General features: G+C 39.6%; 2 protein-coding genes across 11 annotated transcripts in view; both read right to left on the bottom strand.

Moving 5' to 3' along the window:
- The window catches only part of eif4g1a (eukaryotic translation initiation factor 4 gamma, 1a), a 48,328-nt gene extending 43,788 nt beyond the window's left edge, over positions 1-4,540 (bottom strand). For 6 of the 7 annotated variants that reach the window (XM_057857090.1, XM_057857087.1, XM_057857089.1 and 3 more), the window contains exons 1-3: positions 4,106-4,540; positions 1,554-1,676; positions 1,383-1,469 (exon numbers count right to left, since the gene is read on the bottom strand). In XM_057857090.1, the coding sequence (XP_057713073.1) occupies positions 1,383-1,469; positions 1,554-1,628 (162 nt within the window). In that variant the 5' untranslated portion in view covers positions 1,629-1,676; positions 4,106-4,540. The remainder of the gene's footprint in view (positions 1-1,382; positions 1,470-1,553; positions 1,677-4,105) is intronic. The other variant, XM_057857088.1, reaches the window with a different exon arrangement.
- Positions 4,541-10,535: 5,995 nt separating this feature from the next.
- On the bottom strand, positions 10,536-20,256 carry LOC130929445 (serotransferrin-like). Of its 4 annotated transcripts, XM_057856571.1 has the most exons (18): positions 19,838-20,169; positions 19,590-19,738; positions 19,183-19,285; positions 15,559-15,747; positions 15,340-15,466; positions 14,783-14,838; positions 14,652-14,684; positions 14,331-14,494; positions 13,217-13,373; positions 13,005-13,156; positions 12,595-12,691; positions 12,497-12,517; positions 12,128-12,292; positions 11,913-12,063; positions 11,728-11,795; positions 11,467-11,651; positions 11,206-11,392; positions 10,536-11,125 (listed from the first exon to the last, which is right to left on the bottom strand). In XM_057856571.1, exons 1-18 carry the CDS (start codon positions 19,893-19,895, stop codon positions 11,079-11,081), a joined length of 2,109 nt encoding a protein of 702 aa, XP_057712554.1. In that variant the 5' UTR covers positions 19,896-20,169; the 3' UTR covers positions 10,536-11,078. The 4 variants fall into 4 exon arrangements, with proteins under 4 accessions (XP_057712554.1, XP_057712552.1, XP_057712555.1 ...); XM_057856569.1 differs by having other exon boundaries at positions 13,005-13,373; positions 19,838-20,256; XM_057856572.1 differs by lacking the exon at positions 14,652-14,684 and having other exon boundaries at positions 19,838-20,032.
- Between the last annotated feature and the right edge of the window lie 4,704 nt (positions 20,257-24,960).

Raw genomic sequence — 24,960 nt, 5'->3', positions numbered from 1 at the left:
ATGGCAATATATATTCACAATATACAAAGTCACATTTATCCTTTAAGAATTACAAGTCTTTCTATCCGTGGATCCCTCTGACAGAAAGAATGTTAATAATGTAAATGCCATCTTGAGGATTTATTGTTATAATAAACAAATACATTACTTATGTACTGTATGTTGAATGTATATATTCGTCAGAGTTCTATTCATTTTTTTTTTTTATGCATTGCTAAAATGTATATGATCGGGAAAAATTATCAGGAATGATTGGAATTGAATCGGGAGCAAAAAAAAAAAAGCAATCGGATGGGGAAATATCTGGATCAGCAGATACTCAGACTAAAACGATCGGGATCGGATCGGGAGCAAAAAAAACATGATCGGAACAACCCTAGTCGAAATGATGGAATCAATTTTTGAGGAAAACTTTTGACTCATTAAATAATATACTAAGATAGTGAGCAAGAGCTAAAAAACAAGCTTCACTCTTTCTACAATGGACATCAAAAATTCAAACCGTTTGGAGAATCTTGAAATACACATTATTATACAGTTTAGTATATTGACATTCTAGTTCAATATTTGGCAGCTCAATTTAAGGTGTTTGTGCGATTTTAAGCCATTTTTTTAACGTTACCTAATCGAAATCCATTTTGACAAACATTTGGGGTGTTCGTGTAGGTTTGACCAGTAGTGTATTTTCCCCAACTATATTTAAGTTCCATATAAAGAGCTTACATTCTCTTAACTCCGAATTCACACTGCTTGCGGCTGCGACAAGATTGGCTGCGTTCACGACGTCGTAGGTATTCGCAAGCATGCTAATCAATATGACAATCTCCACCGCCAGCTGAATAGTCTACGACATGCCCCATATAATGGCAGGCTTGACGCAGAGGTGTATTTTTTCCGGACGGCGGAGCCGGACCGCATGAAGTTACAACAATACCACATTTTATTTCCATACTTTTCATTATCATGAATAGATAAAAAACAAATTTTTCATGAGCTTGTAATGTCCTCATGAGGAAAAAAACTCAGTCGATAATTTATATTTTATTATTTGTGTCGTGATAAAACAAACATAAAAAAAAAAAATGCTGTACTTATTACCCATCGTTTATTCTCAAGCGTCCAACGTCATGATCTCATTATTTCTTCTATATGATTGCCGCAGACATTCGTAGCCGAACGCAACCTACAGAAATTGACCTGCGATGTTTTCGTAGCAGTCATGCAACCGTGTCTCAGCCGCAAGCAGTGTGTATTTGGGGTAATTCCTGGTATATTCCCAGAACTTCCCATAAAGTGACCAATGGAGACAATTCCTGGAATTTCTAAACCAAAGTCAAAGGAGACCTAGAGAGAGAAAAAAACGCTTTCCTAAAACAGCATACCTGTCTTGGCTGAGGTGCGGAGTTCATCTGTGGGGGGGCAGGTGTGGCAAAAACAAGAGACTGAGGCTGCCCAGGTCCGTAGGTGGCCTTCAAACAAGGAAGAAAAAAAAAGGAAAAAGCATTAAAACGACCTCTTCCTAAAGAACAACAACACTTGTTGGTTTCGCTTACCTGTGTCAATCCGGGGGAGGGGGCTGGGTTTGGGACAGAGGGGGGTCCCGTTATAGGCTGTGGTGGTTTATTCATTTCACGTTCTTTTATGGTTCTGCATTAGTGTGGCGATGTGTTGCCAACCTTTTGATATAAATATATATATATATATTAGTAACATTTCTGAGTGGGTGAAAGAAAACCTATTTAAAAAAAAAAAGAAAGAAAACACTATTTGACAGTAAGGGTGTGGTTTGCGGTTTCAGCCATGATAACGTCGCCACCTCCACCTCTTTCTACCCCTAATCTTACTTTCATTTCCATGGCTTATGTGTGCCACAGAATGAATACTTAAGAGCGAATCACCTTTGAAAGGATTTTGAGTCATTGCATCTACACCTAAAGCTATAGTGATGTTTTTCCGTTGTCCATCGTTTCACGACCTTAGGCAAAGGTATGGGTGGCAAGCTGTGCCCTGGCATATTCAAACTCGAAGGGAAAATTTAATCACTATAAAATTTAACATGTTGTAAAATCAATACTCAAATTATAATTACAACAGAGAGCTCATATATATGTATGTATATACAGTACCACTCAGAAAATTTGAATTGCCTGAAAAACTTTTCTCCAATTTCTGCAGTTCAACTTAAAGGTGAATTTGACATATTAAAGGAATTAAATGCAAATCAATATATTTCTGGCTCAATAAAATTTGTTGGTTTCATCTTTTATGTTAAATTCCCAAAATTAAAAATAACTTTTACTCTGTGTGCACACATGCTTCTCATTTAAAACGTCTTCATGTCATCTATATTACTAGTTCCACAAAAAAATGAGGATACTCCACTTCAACAGAGGCAGTGACCTTAACCTTGAAGTCAACGTTCCACATATTTGTTTGATACACGAGAACTTTCAAATACCATGTTGAAAGTCCAGGGTAGTGATACCTAGGGAACAAGACGCCCTTGAAATTGGGCCATCATTTTTAATCCATCAACCACTCTGGAAATGTTTGATTTGGGAACCCAATCACAGAGTCAGCTTTTTTAGGACTTTAGTACATAAAACACATTTTAAAATGCATTTTTAAAGTAAAATAACAGCTGAAATTGGGCACAAATTTTCAGGGATAGAAAAAAAAAACGGACAAGCAATCACTGACAAAAGTGACAAACATGCCATCTAATACAGTTATAGCCAGATATTTCTTTTGATGTATTGTAAAGTGGCCTTGTTGACACTGTGTATTAAACTGTGTCTTGAGTGTAAAATTCAACACAATTAATATCTTTGACAACCACTCAGTAAGTACAACAAAACTTAATAAGGAAATCTAGTAAAGTTTTTTTCCCCATATTATTGTGAAGACCCATTTTCCTTATTGTTTAGACTTTTTCTTTTTTTAATCCATCCAGTTGTTAACTATGTTATGTCACCAGTGGTCTGGGGCGTTGGAAGAAAATGGACAACTGAGGTCAAAGCTCATTTTTCGTGTCACTTAATTTTGCCTAAAAACAACACCCACAAAACTCCAAAGCACTTTGTGTACTGGTGGGGGTGGCATGACAACTTTACATGAACAGTTTTCGAATGACTTGTCCAATCATCTTGACATCACCTGCTTAACACGACCACTGACATTAGCATTAGCTAGCGCCATGCTCTTTTCGGAGAAATTGACGGTTAATATTCGGCCGGCAGTTCTACAAGTCGAACGAAATCATTGCTAAACAAAGCCCACGGGTGCGTAGGAAAAGAAACGGTGGCTGCATCAAATAATAGGGCAATATTACCGGTAAAAACCGAAAGGGACCTGCATTCGGGCTAATGATACGTGTCCCACTGTCAAGAGACATTTTTGCTTCAATTCTGCTACGTGGCCGGTCATGCTGTTCTACATCATTTCATCGAATCGCGTGACCTATAAGCAGTCGATGACCATTTAATGTTAATTTTATCACAACAAATGCGCCAGAGTTCCAAATTGCTTTTAACAGCCATCGACATTCATGCGGTTTGAGTCAAAGTACTGCGGGTCAACGTTAGCTTTCAGCTTTAGCTCCTCAACGTTGTGTGAAGTGGATTTGGTTACAGGCCCCGGCCGGCTCCATGAGCACCCACAATCCGAGGTTTTCGTTTGAATTAAGACATCATCAGCCCACACGTCGAATCAGTGCAAGAAACACAGTCGTAACTAGACATTTAACAGTGAAAGTGGCGCTAAATCGTCAAAACCGGTGGACGAAAACAGCGAAAGTACATGGCATGAAGCCTAAAGGGTGGCAACCTGTTCAAGATTACCGAGGAGAACCCCGTGGTTATAATGCGGCTAAAGGTGGTCGTGACAGACTCAAAACTGGCGCAACATCCTCACAGTGACAGCGGCTACACAAACAAGTATTCGCACGAGGCATTTGGACAATTTCATAAGGCTATTTTGCCACTTTGCCGGCTTAGCTCGTAAAATCTGGGGCGGGCTGACAACCGGCACGGGGCCTTGTTCGAACGCGGCTACATGGACAAAATGAAGCCCCGGCTAAGATTTTCATCCCCGGTCAAATTCTTACCGGGATAACGTGTAAAGGCGCGGCTGGATTGTGACCCGGGAGTCGGCCTCTCGTCGGGTCTTCTACGGAATTCGTGATATCTTCACTCCGCGGTGCTTTCTTTTCAAGTCCAACAAAAACCAAGATGCCCTTCTTTGGCTACAGACTTAGCGAGCTAGTTGTGCTAACCGGCTCGACTCCTGTCACTTGATTAAATCCCGAGGCGTGTGACAGTGCTGAAAAATCAAACAATTTCGTACTTTTAGAGTACTATTGGTGATTCCGATGGCCCCGAAAAAAGCCTCTGGACCGGAGGTCCATTATCAAGGCGCCGATGGTGACGGATTGCCGGTTAAGTGTGTACACAACTGCCGTGTGAGTGGACTCAGAGCGACGCCATAGTGCGCGATGTTGCGTGCCGAGGAAGCCGGTGCCGCTGTGCAGTGCTGCCTGGGTGCGTGCGCCGCCTAGCCGCCGAGCCACGTTTATCACTTCCGGAGTAAATGCGCGGAGGAGGGTGGTGCCTCCATCATGTGACACGGGCATCGCGGCTAAGCCATTCTGCTTTGACATTAGTACAATACATAATGGAATGAGCTTTACAAAAACTTGAATAAAATACAAGTGGTAATTTTCACCCCCCCCCCCCAAAAAAAAAACAAAGTTTTGTCAAACACTTGAGCCTTGATTTACGAGTTTAACCACGCTCGTAACTCAAAATACTCATACCTCAAATCATCTTTCCTGACCAAAATGAAAAAATACTCCATTTTACCCATGATGTCCTTCGCTTTCCCAAAATTCTGAAAATATCACTGAATATAGCTTACAAAAGAAGCTTAAATTGAGCCTACGTTCTGTTGCAATTCAAAGTTTCAACACTAGATGAAGCTAGTCACTTTAACAATGCCCCCCCCCCCCCCCACACTCACACACACACACATATTCCAAACAATCTAGGCAGGGCGGTGCAGAGACTGATGGAGGGGCTGGTGCTCATAGATCAAAAGGGGCACATGAAAAAGAAAATAATACACCTTACAACAACATAAGTTCCAGTTTAACCAGCTTTACAATATAATTGGCTGTGACTGTGACAGATTTTAATTGGGAGGGGTGAACAGTGAGTAGAAATCAACACTGTCATCAACATTTTCTGGCTGTGACTCAGTCAGTCCTTGCCTCTTTTCTTTCTTCAACCTCTATATCAAAACTTCCTTACTCAACTTCTTGTTCACCTGAGATCATACCAAATTAGATTTTCACTGAGCCACCGTCAGCACGTTTTTTTTTCCAAACAATTTTTTAATTATTAGAGAACTTAATGATGTGTACCTTTCTAGATAACGTTGTGAGGAGAACGACAAATACTGTATGGTTGCATATAGAGAGTAGGGACACACGGATTGAAATAACCTTGGGGTGGGGCGCTATTTATTAAAGTAGAAAACTATATAAGAGAAAATTACATATTCTAAAATATAAATAAACCTGGTATAAGAATTTTCACTGCAGTATTTGCTTAAACATGTGTAACCCAAGGGAAAAAACACTACATTATTTCAATAATTAGTTAATAAATAAATAAATAGTTAAGATATAAATACAGCAGCATACAAATTAAGTAGTTATTAAAAAATAAATAAGTTCTAAAATGTTGTTCAAGAATGGTAAAATGTTGAATAAAATCCATTTCCACTATGATGATGTCGTATTGTTGACCAGTAATGTCTGTTAAGCAGTGTTTTTTTTCTCCTTCCCAACTGTCATTCATCTCATATGAACCTGTTGATTGGTTATTTGTACGTGGCCTGATGTTTTATTCCAATTGGGAGAACGACAAGGGGGGGGGGGGGGGGGGTTTCAGGAGAACGAGGCAAATTGACGAGCAAAGCAGATGAGCGGAGCTTACATGACTGAGGAAAAGAATCTGTCCTGGAGTTTTCATCGTCTCACAGCGATAAATGCAGAGTTTATCGACATTGTGTGGACCCTAAAACCTCACGGATGGACACGACGTGCGTGCTCCTAGGAAACTATCATTTAGATATTTTATTTTTACATAAATACATTTACAGTATCTAAAAAAATAATCCAGTGAGATAAATTGTGCTATTTTGGTAGTGGGGTAATACTGATTTTCTTTACTTTTTGCAGCCGCTGGGGATTTTTTCTTTGTACTGCGAAATTTGTTTGTTGTGTAAATTATATATAAATAAATTGCAATATCATTATTTCTGGATTATTTTGTTGCTTGTAGCCCTTATCTCATTCACTGCCATTGACAATTACAGACATCCAATCCATTTCAACTGGGAAGGCTGGCATTGAGTGATCATGTTTCACTGCCATTGATAATGATAGATGTCCAATCCAATTTGACTGCTGGATGGCCCCCATGTGTTGCTACAGTACTGAAAAAAAAATACATTTACGATACTATACTCTGTTTAACAAATTAAAGTGGAAGGATTTAAAGTTGGCCCTTGCATCCTTTGATTTTTTAAAATACCCATAGAGGGCAGTTTTGTAACATAACAAACAATATGTTTATGGATATTTCACTTTTATCAAAAATGAATATTTGCTGAAAATGTGTGCACAGGCTGTGAAATATTGAGTGCTGAAACTTTTAAAATGTAAATAGTAAAACGTAATCATTTGAAATCATACAGTTGCTCAGAATTACAGCCTGTCAACTGTAAATATTTTCAGATTTTGTCATCCTCAATAAAAGCAGACTGGTGTTCTTTAAGTTTGAGCTTAACACATTTCCTTTTAGTTAGGAAAAGGACTCACGTTTTTTATTTTTTGAACAATTTACTGACTATATGTTTTGACTTTGAATGTACGATCAATCTTTAGGGACAGCGGGGATGACAGCGATGATGGCAGTGGTAGTGATGGCAGTGATGATAGTGATGATGTGATGATGATGACTATATTGGGGAGTGACTATTCTCATGGAAATTTTAAGGAGTGAATTGGGGGTGGGACCAGGGTCAAAGAGGCGGAAGAAAGTGCTGGAACTCCATACCGGCATGAGTTTCGGGGCTGGAACGCCGTTCCGGTATACGGTGCTTTGATCCCGAAAATATGACGTCAACTGTCAAAACTCCATGTTTAAAAAAAACCCTGCCACGCTGACACACACACATCTCCAAAAAGAACAATCTACTAACGTCAGATTTACATACACAAGTGTTAAGAACAAGACTTATAAAGTGCTTGTGTAGTGTAATCCGTTTCCCCCGATATTTATTATTCATTTATTTAGTAGTTCTTCCCAGCGTCTCTCTGTATCTGACCTGTCACATCGCTAAGCACATGCAGGCAGCAAAAAAATAAATAAATGAATAAATAAAAAAAACTGGACTCTGCTGTCCGTTCAATTGGCTGATATACTGACATGTGATCAACAATAGTTAGCTCTGATTTGTTGAAGTACAGATTTTTTAAAGTAACGAATAGAGGAAAATAACAAGGTTGTTGAATTAAAAGAGCAAGACAAGTGAATTGATCAGATCTTTGAGAGAAAGGAAAGAGTTGATGAGGTTTATTTTATTTTATTTGGGAGGTTCAGAACATCTTCCATTTTAATGTGCACTTTCTATTTATTCTGTTCATTTCACATAAAAAAAAAAAGTCAATGTTTGCTTTATCTTCAAAATATATTCCATTTCACTGTGCATAATACAAGTCATTTGTATTTATTTTTTTGTTAATGTATATTACGCATATCTTTATTACTTAAAAAAAAAATCAGTGTTTACCCTTATCTTCAGTTTTATATACATCCTATGTTTTTGAATAGTTAAAATTGAGGATTTTCATTTATATTTGAGGAATTGAGGGAAAATGATAATAAGATGGAGTTTTAGAGGGAATTTTGTAAATCAGTGAAAAAATACAATTTTGAATTGAAATCAGTTTCTCATGTACAGTGGGGCAAATAAGTATTTAGTCAACCACCAATTGTGCAAGTTCTCCTACTTGAAAAGATTAGAGAGGCCTGTAATTGTCAACATGGGTAAACCTCAACCATGAGAGACAGAATGTGGAAAAAACAGAAAATCACATTATTTGATTTTTTTTTTTTTTTTAACTATTTCTAAATTAGAATGGAAAATAAGTATTTGGTCACCTACAAACAAGCAAGATTTCTGGCTGTCAAAGAGGTCTAACTTCTAACGAGGTCTAACGAGGCTCCTGTATTAATGGCACCTGTTTTAAACTCATTACATGCATAAAAAATACACCTGCCCACAACTCCAAACTCCACTATGGCCAAGACCAAAGAGCTGTCGAAGGACACCAGAGACAAAATTGTAGACCTGCACCAGGCTGGGAAGACTGAATCTGCAATAGGTAAATGCTTGGTGTAAAGAAATCAACTGTGGGAGCAATTATTAGAAAATGGAAGACATACAAGACCACTGATAATCTCCCTCGGTCTGGGGTTCCATGCAAGATCTCACCTCGTGACGTCAAAATGATAACAAGAACGGTGAGCAAAAATCCCAGAACCACACGGGGGGACCTAGTGAATGACCTACAGAGAAATGTGACCACAGTAACAAAGGCTACTATCAGTAACACAATGCCGCCAGGGACTCAAATCCTGCACTGCCAGACGTGTCCCCCTGCTGAAGAAAGTACACATCCAGGTCCGTCTGTGGTTCGCTAAAGAGCATTTGGATGATCCAGAAGAGGACTGGAAGAATGTGTTATGGTCAGATGAAACCAAAATAGAACTTTTTGGTAGAAACACAGGTTCTCATGTTTGGAGGAGAAAGAATACTGAATTGCTTCCAAAGAACATAATGCCCACTGTAAAGAATGGGGGTGGAAACATCATGACTTGGGGCTGTTTTTCTGCAAAGGGACCAGGACGACTGATCTGTGTAAAGGAAAGAACCAATGGGGCCATGTATCGAGAGAATTTGAGTGAAAATCTCCTTCCATCAGCAAGGGCATTGAAGATGAGACGTGGCTGGGTCTTTCAGCATGACAATGATCCCAAACACACTGCCAGGGCAACAAAGGAGTGGCTTCGTAAGAAGCATTTCAAGGTCCTGGAGTGGCCTAGCCAGTCCCCATATCTCAACCCCATAGAAAATCTGTGGAGGGAGTTGAAAGTCTGTGTTGCCCAATGACAGCCCCAAAACGTCACTGCTCTAGAGGAGATCTGCATGGAGGAATGGGCCAAAATACCAACAACAGTGTGTAAAAAGCTTGTGAAGAGTTATAGAAAACGTTTGGCTTCAGTTATTGCCAACAAAGGGTACATAACAAAGTATTGAGATGAACTTTTGGTATTGACCAAATACTTATTTTCCACCATGATTTTCAAATCAATTCTTTAAAAATCAAACAATGTGATTTTCTGATTTTTTCCCCCCACATTCTGTCTCTCATGGTTGAGGTTTACCCATGTTGACAATTACAGGCCTCTCTAATATTTTCAAGTGGGAGAACTTGCACAATTAGTGGTTGACTAAATACTTATTTGCCCCACTGTATGCATTGTTTCAGTGTAATGCAGTAGCCTAATGCATGTGAAACCTTTCATTCATTCATTCATTCACTTCCCGAGCCGCTTATTCTTATGAAGGTCACGGGGTGCTGGAGCCAGCCCCAGCTAGCTATGGGCAGTAGGCGGGGTACACCCTGAATCAGTTGCCAGCCAATCGCAGGGCACAAGGAGACTAACAACTAATCGCGCACACACTCATAGCTAGGGACAATTTAAAGTGTTCGATCAGCCTACCATGCATGTTTTGGGATGTGGGGTGAAATAGGAGTACCCCGATAAAACCCACGCAAGTACGGGGAGAACATGCAAACTCCACACAAGAAGGCCGCAGTCCAGGATTGAATTCTTGATCTTAGAACTGTCAAGCGAATGTTCTATCCACTGTGTGTGCGAGACCTGTGTGTTATATTTATAACTGCGCCAAAAGCAGTTTTTGGACCCCACACGCACACACAAAAAAAAAGGGCTCCATGCCGACCTTTCTGTAAGGGAGTTCCAGCAAGAAATTGTAGCCACTTTCAACCCTGGATGGGACCCAAAGAAAGCTCAGTTTCTTCCTGCTCCTTTTCGAGCTACATATATGTATGTATTTATTATTATTTTGTTATCATCATGATTAATGTTATTATTGTTTTTTCCCGTTGTTGTTGTATTTCTTTATTACTGCTCGCAATACATCAATCAATAAAAATTAATCAACTGACTAATGTTACAACTTCAACCTGGAACTAAATCACTGTCAATTTACTGTCACGCACTTTTCACACAGTCAATTTGAAATACTGTCCTGTTATAAAGAATATTTGGCTCATGTTTCAATTTTATAAATAATAATTACTTGCACAACTCATGTATTTTATATAGCCCACATACATATAATGTACATTTTGACATATGGTAGGTGGGTCTAAGATATACTGGAGTTGACGATATACAAATTAATTTAATTGAATAATGTGGACGGCAACATACAGTAAAGCATAAGTTCATTTCTATTAAACGTACGCAATGTAGTATTCACTGAAAAACCGATATGCACAGTACGTACAGTATATGTAAATTCTGTGTGAGCTAAATTAACTTTAAATACCAGTGTTTGATCATAAAATAAGATTAAAACTGCCAAGAAGCAGACCCTTAAATATGGAAAGTATATATAGAGTATCTAGGGAATGAATAAAGTTGCAATTTAATTGTTTCAGCTTCTCAAATTAATGCTTTTATTCTAAAATGCAATTCAAAGCCGGTGGCTTTTTAATGGCATTGCACGCAAGGGTCCCCAATGAAGTGATGACCATTGAGCAAGAAATATTTAAAAACAGAAAACTAACTCATTCAGCAGGTTATTTTAATACCATACTCCTGTAGGTTTTTTTGGTCGTTATTGAGAGCAAGTTGTTAACAAGGTTATTTTTGAAAAACCACATCAGTATCAGTCAGAAAATGAGCTTGAGCAGATTAGAGATTCTCCAGGCAGGGTTGCGAATGGCACAATTTCTCCAGATCTGTGTGGAAGAGCAGAGAAATCTTTTTCACAATGTGGACATTGTATTCATCTGGTATAAAATCTAATTGTATTTCAAACCTGGGGTGCTGCATTCCCTCAGTGAGGCCATGGTGGCCATATATTCTGCTCCCAAGAAAACCTTATAGTCTGTTCCAATAGGTATCTCTTGGAGACATTTGGTGGAGTCTTTAAAAAGGAGATCATTATGGGGCCGGGACTGAAACAATGAGAACGTCCGATCGCTACCGCCTCTGCCAAACTTGGCCTAAAAAAGAGAACGCATCTGGATTCAAAATTCAATTGAAGTAGGAAAAACAATTCTTAGATGTATCCCTATACCTGCTGTTCCTGAAGAATACTGACAACATCCTGGTGAATCTCAGGACGGGTCATAACAGCTTTTGCTGGGCTGACACCCAAGTGGCAAGATTCAAACTCAGTGATTGGCACTGGATGGCTTTGACGGGGGCAAATCAGTTCGTACTCGTTGCTGAAAACATGCATTGACCATTGTGGACCCTTTCCTGCAATAAAACACAGTCAGGTTCTGATACAGGTGACTGTTGGGGAGAGAGAAGGGTTGATGTGTCCAGTTGTTACCGTCACTGTTTTCTTCAACAGTTGTGTGTTTAATGAAGGCAACGTCACCAGCATTCTCAACAAGACATCTGAAAGAGAAGAAGATTGCCAGTCCTAAACTACAGACATGCTGTTCTTGAATACGCTGCATTCAGGACAAGAGCCGTACAAAATGTACAGATGGATGTTTCCTCAATGAATCTTACCTAAAAGCCCCACCGTATCCGTAGTACTTCTCCTCTTTATTAGGTCTGCACTTGTCAATGTCGTCCAAAACCCTGCTACTACCCTCACATTGGGAGCAGAAGGATGAAGAAATTGGAGCTCCAGGGGCGCAGCCACTACTGAAGAACTTGGCTTAAGAAAGAGCACAAGCCTTGATATTGTAAATGATATTTTTACATAATATGGATGGACTTACTGAAGTCACAATCATTAATCTCTTTGTGGATTATAGCCATTGGAATGTTCCAGCCGGCGGTTCTGCCATAACCTGTGTGGCAGGACTTCTTCCCTCGCAGGTTGGCCCAGGTAATCCCGGAATCCTTCCTCACTACAGCGACAGCATAGTAGGAGGAAGCTGTGGCTACACACACAACAATTGGAGAATTTACTTGATTTTTTTATCAACCATCAAACACAAAGAAAAGGAGACCTACAATCCCCCAAAAGAGTGTTTAGTTCCTGAATCGTTTGTGTATACCCTAAGATTGGTTGGCAACCAGTCCCATCTGTACCTCACTTCTCTTGCCCACCCTTGAGACGTCAAGCAGTAAAATGAATTGCTTACCTCCAATTATGCCACACTTGACTGTGGAGGGAAAACGAGATGTCAATGTAATTTATTAAGAAACAGCAGAATTCATTAAAGACATCATCTAACAACACCTTCATCATACTGCTCCACCATGGCTGGAACCAGACCGCACTGCCCGGCGGTGTACATCTCACCAGCGTCCACTGTCACGGCATCTGCCTCATTGCTCTTAAGACACAACAGAACACACAAATGATTACATTTTTTTACAACTTCAGGATTTTTCAGGCATCTTTGTATAGTCATGACCATTTTCCAATTTGACTTTTATTCACCTGTTTAGAATACCTACTTCTGATTTGATATGAACATTGGATTTGAACATGAGAATATTTGGTACGTCCTGTAATAATAGACATGTGCACTCAATTTGGTGTCGATCGATGCAACTGTTTTCTGGTGCTTGTTTAAGTGTTATTGTGTTGTTTATCACTAAAATGTACACATTTTCACCGGGATACAAATATATCTGTCAATTTACCAGGATCATCCTTAAGCACTCCTCCACAGAAGAGGCCTCATTGCATTCAATATGCTGTTCGCCAGTCAACATGCTATGGATGCTCCATTCGTCACATTTTCTGATCTCATGTTTGCCCACAGCACACCATCTGATGGCTTTTGGTCTGACCACTGAAAAAAGTGATGCAAAATAGCTCCAAGCGTTTGCCTGATGGTCGTGTTTGTTGTTACCTCTGTTCAGAGAGCGCACTATGCTCAGGAATTTAGCACCCAGATACACGTAGGAGTCTATGTTGGCAGGTAATTGGACCAGTTTTACAGTGGAGTCTCTGAACATCAGATTCTTGCTGGTGGGTGTGTATCCTTCAGATGAAAAAAGGTTGAATCCCTTTTAAAAAGAAAGAGCACACCAAAAATAAAACCATCAGGCAAATAATGAAACAATTATTCACAAGGGTCTGTATTGTTTTTTTTTTTGTTTTTTTTAAACATACGCACACACGCCACCAGAGGTGGGTAGTAATGTGTCACGTTAAATCCGTTACATTTATATCTTTTTGAGAGAAATGTACTTCTAAGAGTAGTTTTACAAAGCCATACTTTTTACTTTTACTTGAGTTGATTTGTGAACACGAAACGTAACTCTTACTACGCTACCATCCAACAGTGGCTCTACAAGTTTTGCCATTGAGACATCACAACAATAATTACATAACTCCATTATACCAATTGGACTCAAGCTTGCCATTATATGATCACGCTGGCCTGTTCAATCATGTGGCCTCTTTAAAGCACTGTAAAAAACTAAGCATTTGACGTAGAGGGCTGCTGCCAACATGACTCGAAATCACGTATTTTAACCTCTCTCCCAGTTTTTATTTGGCACCGATTGACCACGGAAAACCAGATATGATCCTATTAGTTTCATAGTAGGGAATTTGTTTACTTTTCTTCACTAGAAGGCACTCATGCTCTTTGGACGAATAATGCTTCATTTCTGTAGATTTCTTTTCTCTCGCAGAAACTTATTTTTTTGTATATCTTTGGCTTAATATTGTTATGTAATAGGTTGTAGTACAGTATAATAATAACATAGCTAACTTTGTGCTGAGAAAAAAAAACCTTTGTTTAATGTAAGCAGTTACTCACAATGTTACTCATCACTTGAGTATTCTTTTCACCGAATGCTTTACTTGTACTTGAGTACATTTTTTGGATGACTACTTTTACTTAAGTAAAACTATTAAGAAGTTACGCTACTATTACTTGAGTAAAACTTTTGGCTACTCTACCCACCTCTGCACGCCGCACATAAAGCATTTCTCAAATCAAGTTTGTAGCTTACCCGCACTGTGTCGAGGCTTTGCCAGATTAGTTCAGCCAAATGTAAGTCTTGCCGGGTGACCACTGCGTGAGCTGGTACTTTGGACAGGTGGCATCTTTGGTAGTCGGTAATGGGCGATCTGGTGTTGTCCTTGCACAGCAGCTCATAGTTTGCCTGTTCATGTTCTGCAGAATAATGTCATAGGTGTGCAAATTAAAGAAGTAGATGTCCTTTTTTATTATTGCTGAAATTTCTGGTACTGTTAAAAAAAACAACGAAATAATGATGTACAGGTTCGCAAATTATTATGTATTATTATGAAGCCATTAGAACTTTGTGAACCTTTCCTGGAGTGAGCAGCTTCTAAGACTGAACCTAAGAGCACAACATCAACTCATACTAGTTAGTTGGGTGATGTTAAATTGTGATGAAATTACTGTACATATAGGGCTGAGTAGACTTGACGGACTTACCTGGCAGTGAGAGATGACTAAAAAATGCCACATCTCCAGAACCCTCGACCAAGCACCTAGCAATGCCAGAGGGTTATTCTGTTAATCGTCACATCATGTGATGATGGATGGAATGGGAAGGCAGATACAGTGAGCTCCCATTTAATGTGGGGGAACTTTATGTGTCAGTTTTACAGTAATGTGGAAGAGGTAAAAGGAGACGGGATGACTTACTAAACCCAAAACTCATGAAAATTATTTTCAATCACAATAATAACACTTTTTTTTTTTTTTTGAATTAATGAATTTGTATAATATTAGTTGAAGCAGTCAGTTCATTTACACCTTTTGATTTTGATGGAAATGAGACAATTAAAAAAAAAAGTATCCAGATATTAAGAAAACCCAAAGATTTCACAGACTTTTTCCTCCACACTAGAGACACCACACACACACACAAAAAAAATCACTCACAGTTTCACCTCTTCCACATAACCGTAAAACTATTGGATACATTTAAAATCCCAAATAAACAACCAGACAATTTTTTTTGCAGAAACCTGACAGCTCATTCTCACCGGAATGCGCCTCTGCAGTCATAGAAATCTTCATGGTGGGACCGTGAACAGTCTCCCTTACAGCTTTTACACAGTTGATGGCTTTGTGCTCCAGGGATGCAGCTCGAAGAGAAGAACCTACCCACGACTGCGAAAAAAGACAAAAGAAAAGAAAATTGTTCAAGCCATGTCTTCCTGTCTATAAACTATAAAATATGATAAGGAAGAGGTGTCCCTCACCGGCCTCCATATTTTGGTCCTCATCAGCGTCATACCTCAAAATACCCAACTCGATGAGGGTTGTAATCGGTGCGTACCAGCCAGCAGCACCTTTACCACTGTGGCAGGATCTCTTCCCTGCCACATCTCTGATGCCAAATACAGAGCCCCTCTTACTTACAGCTACGGCATAGTTGCAGGTATTTGATGCTGCGTAGAATGCAGGAAGAAGAGTTTTTATTTAGGGGGGTATCAATTATTAATGGATAATTAATGGACACGGTGGAAAATGTGTATTTGGTCAATACCAAAAGTTCTACTCAATACTTTGTTATGTACCATTGTTGGCAATAACAGAGGCCAAACGTGTTCTGTAACTCTTCACAAGCTTTTCACACACTGTTGCTGGTATTTTGGCCCATTCCTCCATGCAGCTCTCCTCTAGAGCAGTGATGTTTTGGGGCTGTCGTTGGGCAACACAGACTTTCAACGCCCTCCAAAGATTTTCTATGAGGTTGAGATCTGGAGACTGGCTAGGCCACACCAGGACCTTGAAATGCTTCTTATGAAGGCACTCCTTTGTTGCCCTGGCTGTGTGTTTGGGATCATTGTCATGCTGAAAGACCCAGCCATGTCTTATCTTCAATGCCCTTGCTGATGGAAGGAGATTTTCACTCAAAATCTCTCAATACATGGCCCCATTCATTCTTTCCTTTACACAGATCAGTTGTCCCGGTCCCTTTGCAGAAAAACAGCCCCATAGGAGGATGTTTCCACCCCCATGCTTCACAGTGGGTATGGTGTTCTTCGGATGCAATTCAGTATTCTTTCCCCTCCAAACACAAGAACATGTGTTTCTACCAAAAAGTTCTATTTTGGTTTCATCTGACCATAACACATTCTCCCAGTCCTCTTCTGGATCATCCAAATGCTCTCTAGCGAACCGCAGACAGGCCTGGACATGTACTTTCTTCAGCAGGGGGACACGTCTGGCAGTGCAGGATTTAAGTCCCTGGTGGCGCATTGTGTTACGGATAGTAGCCTTTGTTACTGTGGTCCCAGCTCTCTGTAGGTCATTCACTAGGTCCCCCCGTGTGGTTCTGGGATTTTTGCTCACTGTTCTTGTTATCATTTTGACGCCACGGGGTGAGATCTTGCATGGAGCCCCAGATTGAGGGAGATTATTACAGAGATTTCAATTGATTTCTTTACACCAAGCGTTTTACCTATTGCAGATTCAGTCTTCCCAGCCTAGTGCAGGTCTACAATTTTGTCTCTGGTGTCCTTCGACAGCTCTTTGGCCATAGTGGAGTTTGGAGTGTGACTGACTGAGTTGTGGACAGGTGTTTTTTATACCAATAATGAGTTAAAACAGGTGCCATGAATACAGGTAACAAGTGGAGCCTCGTTAGACCTCGTTAGAAGAAGTTAGACCTCTTTGACAGCAAGAAATCTTGCTTGTTTGTAGGTGACCAAATACTTATTTTCCACTCTAATTTGGAAATAAATTCTTTAAAAATCATACAATGTGATTTTCTGTTTTTTTTTTCTCCACATTTTGTCTTTCATGGTTGAGGTTTACCCATGTTGACAATTACAGGCCTCTCTAATATTTTCAAGTAGGAGAACTTGCACAATTGGTGGTGACTAAATACTTATTTGCCCCACTGTATTTCTGTTCAGTGTATGTTGGGAGCTTGGCTTTGCAAATCATCCCCACAAATAACACATAGTACATGTATAACATAATGACTTGAAGGCGACAGGGGTTACCCTCTTCACCAAAACTATTGAGGCGCACAGGAAGCAAACTACAAATTCCACACCTGTGTACGGTGGTGGAACATGCCATCTGCATGTACTGTATGGCTACTTCGCTCTTTGAGAATGCGTCTCACTGACATCCATTGAGTCAAAGGACAGACTATAACACTACTACTTGTCTACAACAGTGTTTTTCAACTGGTGTGCTGCAGTACACTAGTGTGCCGTGAGAGATTGTCAAGATAGAAAGGACTAGGTAGAAGGTTTCGGTTATGTGCGAATGAGGGAGGTATTGCTCGTGTCACGTTCAAGAACTGCTCGGATTTCTAGCCACCTTGCTGTCCGCGACAATGTGGACCCCAGCACATCTACTGTACGTCATTGGATTAGACTCCTCAAGTGTCGATATACACAAAAGTGTTCCTTCTATTTTATCCATATGTGACGACCATAAATCCTCCCCCTGTGTTTTATTCCAACACATTGTCAAGGACAGCAAGGTGGCCGATGGCTAGAAATCAGAGCAGTTCTTGAATGCGACATGAGCAGCTATCCAACAGCGCCATGGTGCCAAACAAGCTTAAACGTCATCTCCCGTCGCTTCAAAACAAGTCGATGGACTATTTTGTTCGCCTTTGTGAAAACACAGAGAAACAAGCAACTTTTTTGAGAAAAACTACAAAGGTAAATGAGAAAGGCCCCAAAGCCAGTTACCCTGTTGCTGAACTTGTTGCTAAATTCAAAGAGTCCCACACTGTGGCAGAGTAATTAATACTACCAGCCTGCAAAGTTCAATTTTCAGCGAGATGCTCGGCCCTGATGCAGTTAAAGACGTTGCTAAAGTCCACCTATCTGATAAGTCTGAGCTTTTCAAACCTAACTGCGATAAAAAAAAAATTAAAAATTAAAAAAAAAAAAAAAAAAAAAAAAAAAAAAAAAAAAACAGAGACAAAGAGCTGTTGAAGAAGAGCTTCGTGTGCGTCCTTCTTCAATTCCAGCCAGGATATCGGCTTTGTGTTCATCTAAACAGGCTCAAGTCACACTGAGTTAGAATTAATATTGAGAAATTTTGAGAAATCATTTGATAATTAAATATAATGTAGCTATAGGAAGTAATTTTGGAACATTTTTGGTTTGTGGTGTGCCGCAACATTTTTTCCTATGTAAAAACGTGCCGTGACTCAGAAAAGGTTGAAAAACACTGGTCTACAAAACACTTAATGCCCTTGGACCAAAATAAATACTTGATTTGTTTGACTCCATGAAGCATCTAGAGTTGAATGGTTGTCTGGAACTGGTCTGCTGTATGTTCCAAGAACAAAGAACCAAGATGGGTGAGGCAGCATTTAGTTACGTACTATGCTCCTCACCTCTGGAACAAGTGACCTGAAGGTCTGAAGTGTGCTCAAACTGTGAGCTTCTTTAAATCAGGGCTAAACTCGGTGTTGTATATTCATAACTGTCTTCGTATTTCAAATTTCAAGTTATTTCTTTTGGTTGATTTCTTTGATTTATTTCTATTTCCGATTTCCATTTTTTTTTTTTTTTTTTTTAAATTCTCTTGATGATTTAATGGGATGTTTACGAATCAGCTCTTTGTGTTGAATTGCGTTATACAAATAAATTTGCCTTGTTGAAACATCTACTTACTTAACAAAACACTGGCCATTGTGGCTCATGCTGCTTTGTATTGACCTAATATGGTTAGATTTGGCGTGAAGTAAAACTGTTCAACAAGAAATATTTTTACCTTCCCTTTTCCCTGAAAGTCAAACAGATTCCTACACATTTTTTGATAAGTGAGGTTCCAGATTACTACAGTGGACCCTGAATATTGGGAGTTCGCACTTGTTGTTTTGTCCATTTTTGAAGAATACTTACCTGGGCCATATTCCTCTGCAATTATGGGTTTGAGTTTGTAGTTCTCCAATCCAGCCAAGTAGATGTCTGCTGCATCCAATGTGACTGCATCCGCTTCACCCGCCTGTTCTCAGAGCAATGAAAAAATGAAGAAATAGCGTAAAAGTAATAGCGATATTTGGCAAGAAAAGTTTAGTTTTTAATAAATCTAAGAAAATATTTTGTTTTCAATAATAAGATGGTGAAGAAAAACACCAGTGCAGTGTGGAGAATGAAACCTCTACTGAGGCCAGATTCAAACTCAGAACCTTTGACTGTGAGACAATAGTGCTCACCACTATCACACCATGCTGTCACTTTACAAGAAATCTTGAATGAGCAAAAAAAAAAAAAACAACAACAAAAAAAACAACAACAGCCATACTCACATGAATGGCCTGGATGCAGTCCACAGGGCTTGCACGCTTCACACAGGAGAACATGGGTGCTTTGGCGGCCAGGGCCTGGCACTTCCTATGCTCCGGCCATGATATGACACACCACCTCACATTCTCGGAGGGAGCCGATGACACATCGGCTGTAGAAAAAGACAAAAAGTAAAATAAATATACAGCTATGCTTTTTCCAACCTAGACAGATTGATTGTGAGATTGCTCTGAACTATCTTTTTATTTACCCAAACAAGTTGGCAGTAGTAGTGCGTGGAGCAGAGGTGACAAGAGGAATTGCTTCATGGTTGACAATCAGGAAGCCAGCGGTGATATCTTGTCCAAGAGTTCCTTAGATAGTCACTCTCTGGAACTGGGAGGGCAAGTTTGCAAGGAACGGTCCACTGTCCAGAACCCAAATGGTGCTTTTATATTGGATGCCTGAGCACTTTTTTTTTTTTTTAAATGCGAGACTGTTCATAAGTCTACTTGGCGCCGGGACACTGGGTCACAGTTCAATGACCGATTTTGTGGTCGTGTTATTGGACTTGCGGTATCATACCTTGGACTTTCTAAAGCGTTCAACTAATTACTAACTGGTGGCGTGCTGGCTTTGATAGTGGGGTATGACCTGAGAGATCCAAAATTCTTGTGAGGGTCTTTCAGAAGAATTTCAACTAATCACCTCTGGCAGAACTTTAGACCACATCAGCAACCTCTGTTATGTTTTAGGAGTGTAAGAGATCACTGGAAATTCATGAAGGTTATGGAAGTTGTGGGGCTGGCCTTGTTAACATGTTACATTTTGTCATAATAACTTCTTGTAAAATCTTACGATAGACTGAAGAAAAGGTACACACGCATATGCATATGAACGATGTTAAATGATGACAGATTAAATCCCTTTTTTATGCCTGTCCTGTTCAGCTGCTTAGACATGGAAAACAGGAATGTGAGTGTCCTTACGGTCTGAACAGTTTTAATGTATCACATGGGAGTTTGATATACTCCCATTGTTGTTGTTCACTATGTTTGATTCAATAGGAGAAAGGAGCGGACGAGAAGGGTTTATGGAGAGGAAAGAAAGGAAGGAAGCAGACAGAAGAGGGGAAAAACAAGCAACAAGAAGAAATACCATTTATACACTCCAATGCTACCTATGATCATATTGGTGATATTTTCAGTTACTACAGTGCCTTGCAAAAGTATTCGGCCCCCTTGAATCTTGCAACCTTTCGCCACATTTCAGGCTTCAAACATAAAGATATGAAATTTAATTTTTTTGTCAAGAATCAACAACAAGTGGGACACAATCGTGAAGTGGAACAACATTTATTGGATAATTTAAACTTTTTTAACAAATAAAAAACTGAAAAGTGGGGCGTGCAATATTATTCGGCCCCTTTACTTTCAGTGCAGCAAACTCACTCCAGAAGTTCAGTGAGGATCTCTGAATGATCCAATGTTGTCCTAAATAACCGATAATGAGAAATAGAATCCAAATGTGTGTAATCAAGTCTCCATATAAATGCACCTGCTCTGTGATAGTCTCAGGGTTCTGTTTAAAGTGCAGAGAGCATTATGAAAACCAAGGAACACACCAGGCAGGTCCGAGATACTGTTGTGGAGAAGTTTAAAGCCAGATTTGGATACAAAAAGATTTCCCAAGCTTTAAACATCTCAAGGAGCACTGTGCAAGCCATCATATTGAAATGGAAGGAGCATCAGACCACTGCAAATCTACCAAGACCTGGCCGTCCTTCCAAACTTTCTTCTCAAACAAGGAGAAAACTGATCAGAGATGCAGCCAAGAGGCCCATGATCACTCTGGATGAACTGCAGAGATCTACAGCTGAGGTGGGAGAGTCTGTCCATAGGACAACAATCAGTCGTACACTGCACAAATCTGGCCTTTATGGAAGAGTGGCAAGAAGAAAGCCATTTCTCAAAGATATCCATAAAAAGTCTTGTTTAAAGTTTGCCACAAGCCACCTGGGAGACACACCAAACATGTGGAAGAAGGTGCTCTGGTCAGATGAAACCAAAATTGAACTTTTTGGCCACAATGCAAAACGATATGTTTGGCGTAAAAGCGACACAGCTCATCACCCTGAACACACCATCCCCACTGTCAAACATGATGGTGGCAGCATCATGGTTTGGGCCTGCTTTTTTTCAGCAGGGACAGGGAAGATGGTTAAAATTGAGGTGAGGATGGATGCAGCCAAATACAGGAACATTCTGGAAGAAAACCTGTTGGTATCTGCACAAGACCTGAGACTGGGAAGGAGATTTATCTTCCAACAGGACAATGATCCAAAACGTAAAGCCAAATCTACAATGGAATGGTTCAAAAATAAACGTATCCAGGTGTTAGAATGGCCAAGTCAAAGTCCAGACCTGAATCCAATCGAGAATCTGTGGAAAGAGCTGAAGACTGCTGTTCACAAACACTCTCCATCCAACCTCACTGAGCTCGAGCTGTTTTGCAAGGAAGAATGGGCAAGAATGTCAGTCTCTCGATGTGCAAAACTGATAGAAACATACCCCAAGCGACTTGCAGCTGTAATTGGAGCAAAAGGTGGCGCTACAAAGTATTAACGCAAGGGGGCCGAATAATATTGCACGCCCCACTTTTCAGTTTTTTATTTGTTAAAAAAGTTTAAATTATCCAATAAATTTTGTTCCACTTCACGATTGTGTCCCACTTGTTGTTGATTCTTGACAAAAAATTAAAATTTTATATCTTTATGTTCGAAGCCTGAAATGTGGCGAAATGTTGCAAGGTTCAAGGGGGCCGAATACTTTTGCAAGGCACTGTATATATATATGTATATATATATATATATATATATATATATATTTTACATTCAACTTTACCAGCGTTATTTCGTTGTGTAAATGCTTTTATAATGATCATAAAAATATGTAGACTATTTAAACATTAAGAAAACTTGCGTGTTTTTCTGCCAACCTAGAATTCGTTACGAAAGACACTTTTATTTATGCACACAAAGGCAACACAAATGTGATCCTTTTGAATCTTCTCCTCTGTGTGTCTGCGAAACTGCGTTTTTTGTTTTTGTTTTTTATGTTAAACTTTCCCGGCGTTATTTGGTTGTGTAAATGCTTTTATAATGATCATAAAAATATGTAGACTATTTAAACATTAAGAAAACTTGCGTGTTTTTCTGCCAACCTAGAATTCGTTACGAAAGACACTTTTATTTATGCACACAAAGGCAACACAAATGTGATCCTTTTGAATCTTCTCTGTGTGTCTGCGAACCTGCATGTTTTTATTTTTATTTATTTATTTATTTTTTAAATATTAAACTTTTCCGGCGTTATTTGGTTGTGTAAATACTTTTATAATGATCATAAAAATTTGTAGACTATTTAAACATTAAGAAAACTTGCGTTTTTTTTCTGCCAACTGAGAATTCGTTACGAAGGACACTTTTATTTATGCACACAAAGGCAACAGAAATATGATCCTTTTGAATCTTCTCTGTGTATGTGCAAAACCCAAGTTTTTTTTTTTTTTTTTATATCAGACTTTCCCAGCGTTATTTTGTTGTGTAAATGCTTTTATAATGATCATAAAAATATGTAGACTATTTAAACATTAGGAAAACTTGCATTTTTTCTGCCAACTCGAAGAAATGAAAAATTGCTGCTCCTGCGTTTTTTTTCTCGCGTCACTCCAACAAAAAACAAAACAAAAAAAAAAACGTTTTTTTCGGGCTGGGCCTGCAAATCTAGTTGATTGCTCGGGCTCGGGTCGGGCTTCAATACCAGCGGGCCGTCTCGGGTCGGGCTGGATTTTTTATGCCTGATCTAACCTCTATTGCACATATATAGTGGGCTAGGCCTACATTTTACTTTTGTTCTACATTGCAATTTAGTTGATGTTTTGTTTGCAACTGAACTGATCCCTGGATTGATATTGCGATAAAGATGTTGCTGCACTACAATATTTTCTTTGTCGTTTTCAATAATATTTACTTGAATATTTTTATTGATGGGTCGTTGTGACTAAAATACAGTGACTGTTATTACTGATTTTGCAGAGGAGTTCAGATGTTGCACTGTGTGAAAGGCTGCTACTGTGTGTAAAAAAGAAGAGAAAGCCCTGGTCTCATTCAAAGCACTAATTAAATGCTGTGATCTGTTTTTTTTTTTTGTTAATATATTATATATATACTGTATATGAAAGTATTTTCATTTGACTTCAACCAGGAGTGACACAAGAGCCAATAAAAAGTTGTTTAATGTCTGACCGCTTGTGTTGCCTCATGAGTCACGAAAAATATGCTTTGCTTTAGAATTTTAATGCATCCCAGGCTTTAATGCATCGCGATGCATTGCCGAATCGAACTGAATCGAATCGTGACCCTCTGAATCTAATCGAATTGAATCGTGGCCCTCCGAATCGTAATCGAATCGAATTGTGAGGGCAGTGCCGATGCACACCTCTAATATATTATTATATTGTAGCGTCTAAAAGGACAATGCCAACTTGGTGATACTGCAAACTCAGCAGGAAATTATTATTTTCACTCAAATGTGCACACCTGGATGCCACATACTTTATGTAAAAAAAAAAAAAAAAAAAAAAAAAAAAGTTGCCCGTTAATGCTAACGAGAACGCGAATGCTATGTTAACGCTCCGGGCCACCGAGCCATTCATCATCGCGTTTGCAACGGCATCACCAGCCCTTTCCCACCTCCTGCCCTGTTCTATCGCAGGAAGCGGACAAAATCAGACAACTCGCATTTCATTCAACCAAATTGTAGTAACGCGCCCCTTCACATCCTCAGTCACGGTACCAGCGATGCAAAGATGGGGAAAGTAATTCATTAGATTACCTACCACTGAAAAAAAATAGTCGTTAAAAACACCATTTTAACACCGTTATTAACCACACTGGTTACCAACGTGTTTTAAGATTGTTGACTTGGCAGATTTTGTCATAGTACCTTCTTGTAAAATCTTACTGAAGAAAAGATACACACGCATATGCATTGGAACAATGTTAAATGGTGACGGATTAAATCCTCTTCCATCAGATTGAGGTACGTATCAAATCCATGTATCCATGCTTTGCAATACATTTGTTTAAAGATTTTTGAAAACGGAGCCATTACAGATTGAGCGTGACAATGCGTGATAATTGCGTTAACTATTTTTGGTGTGGCGCCTGCTCGGGGTGCGGGGTGGGTGCTCGGTGGGTGGGAGGGGGGTGGGCGGTCGCGGAGGCGCCGTGGGTGGTCTGGGGCGGAGATTGATAGGGGCCCTGATGCTTCTTCCGCCCTGCGGCCGGTGGTTCTGGTGGACGGGGCCACGCCCGCGGGAGCCTGCCTCTTA

The sequence above is a fragment of the Corythoichthys intestinalis genome, chromosome 14 (assembly GCF_030265065.1).
Source record: "Corythoichthys intestinalis isolate RoL2023-P3 chromosome 14, ASM3026506v1, whole genome shotgun sequence".
Taxonomy (NCBI): Eukaryota; Metazoa; Chordata; class Actinopteri; order Syngnathiformes; family Syngnathidae; genus Corythoichthys; species Corythoichthys intestinalis.
This window is presented reverse-complemented; position numbering and strand designations above follow the sequence as displayed.

Coding starts and splice junctions, on each gene's coding strand:
- LOC130929445 (XM_057856569.1), bottom strand. CDS start 19,895: ATGAAGCAATTCCTCTTGTCACCTCTGCTCCACGCACTACTACTGCCA. Junction 12,064..12,127: donor GATTAATGATTGTGACTTCA/GTAAGTCCATCC, acceptor CTCTTTCTTAAG/CCAAGTTCTTCAGTAGTGGC. Junction 11,796..11,912: donor GGATACGGTGGGGCTTTTAG/GTAAGATTCATT, acceptor CTTCTCTTTCAG/ATGTCTTGTTGAGAATGCTG.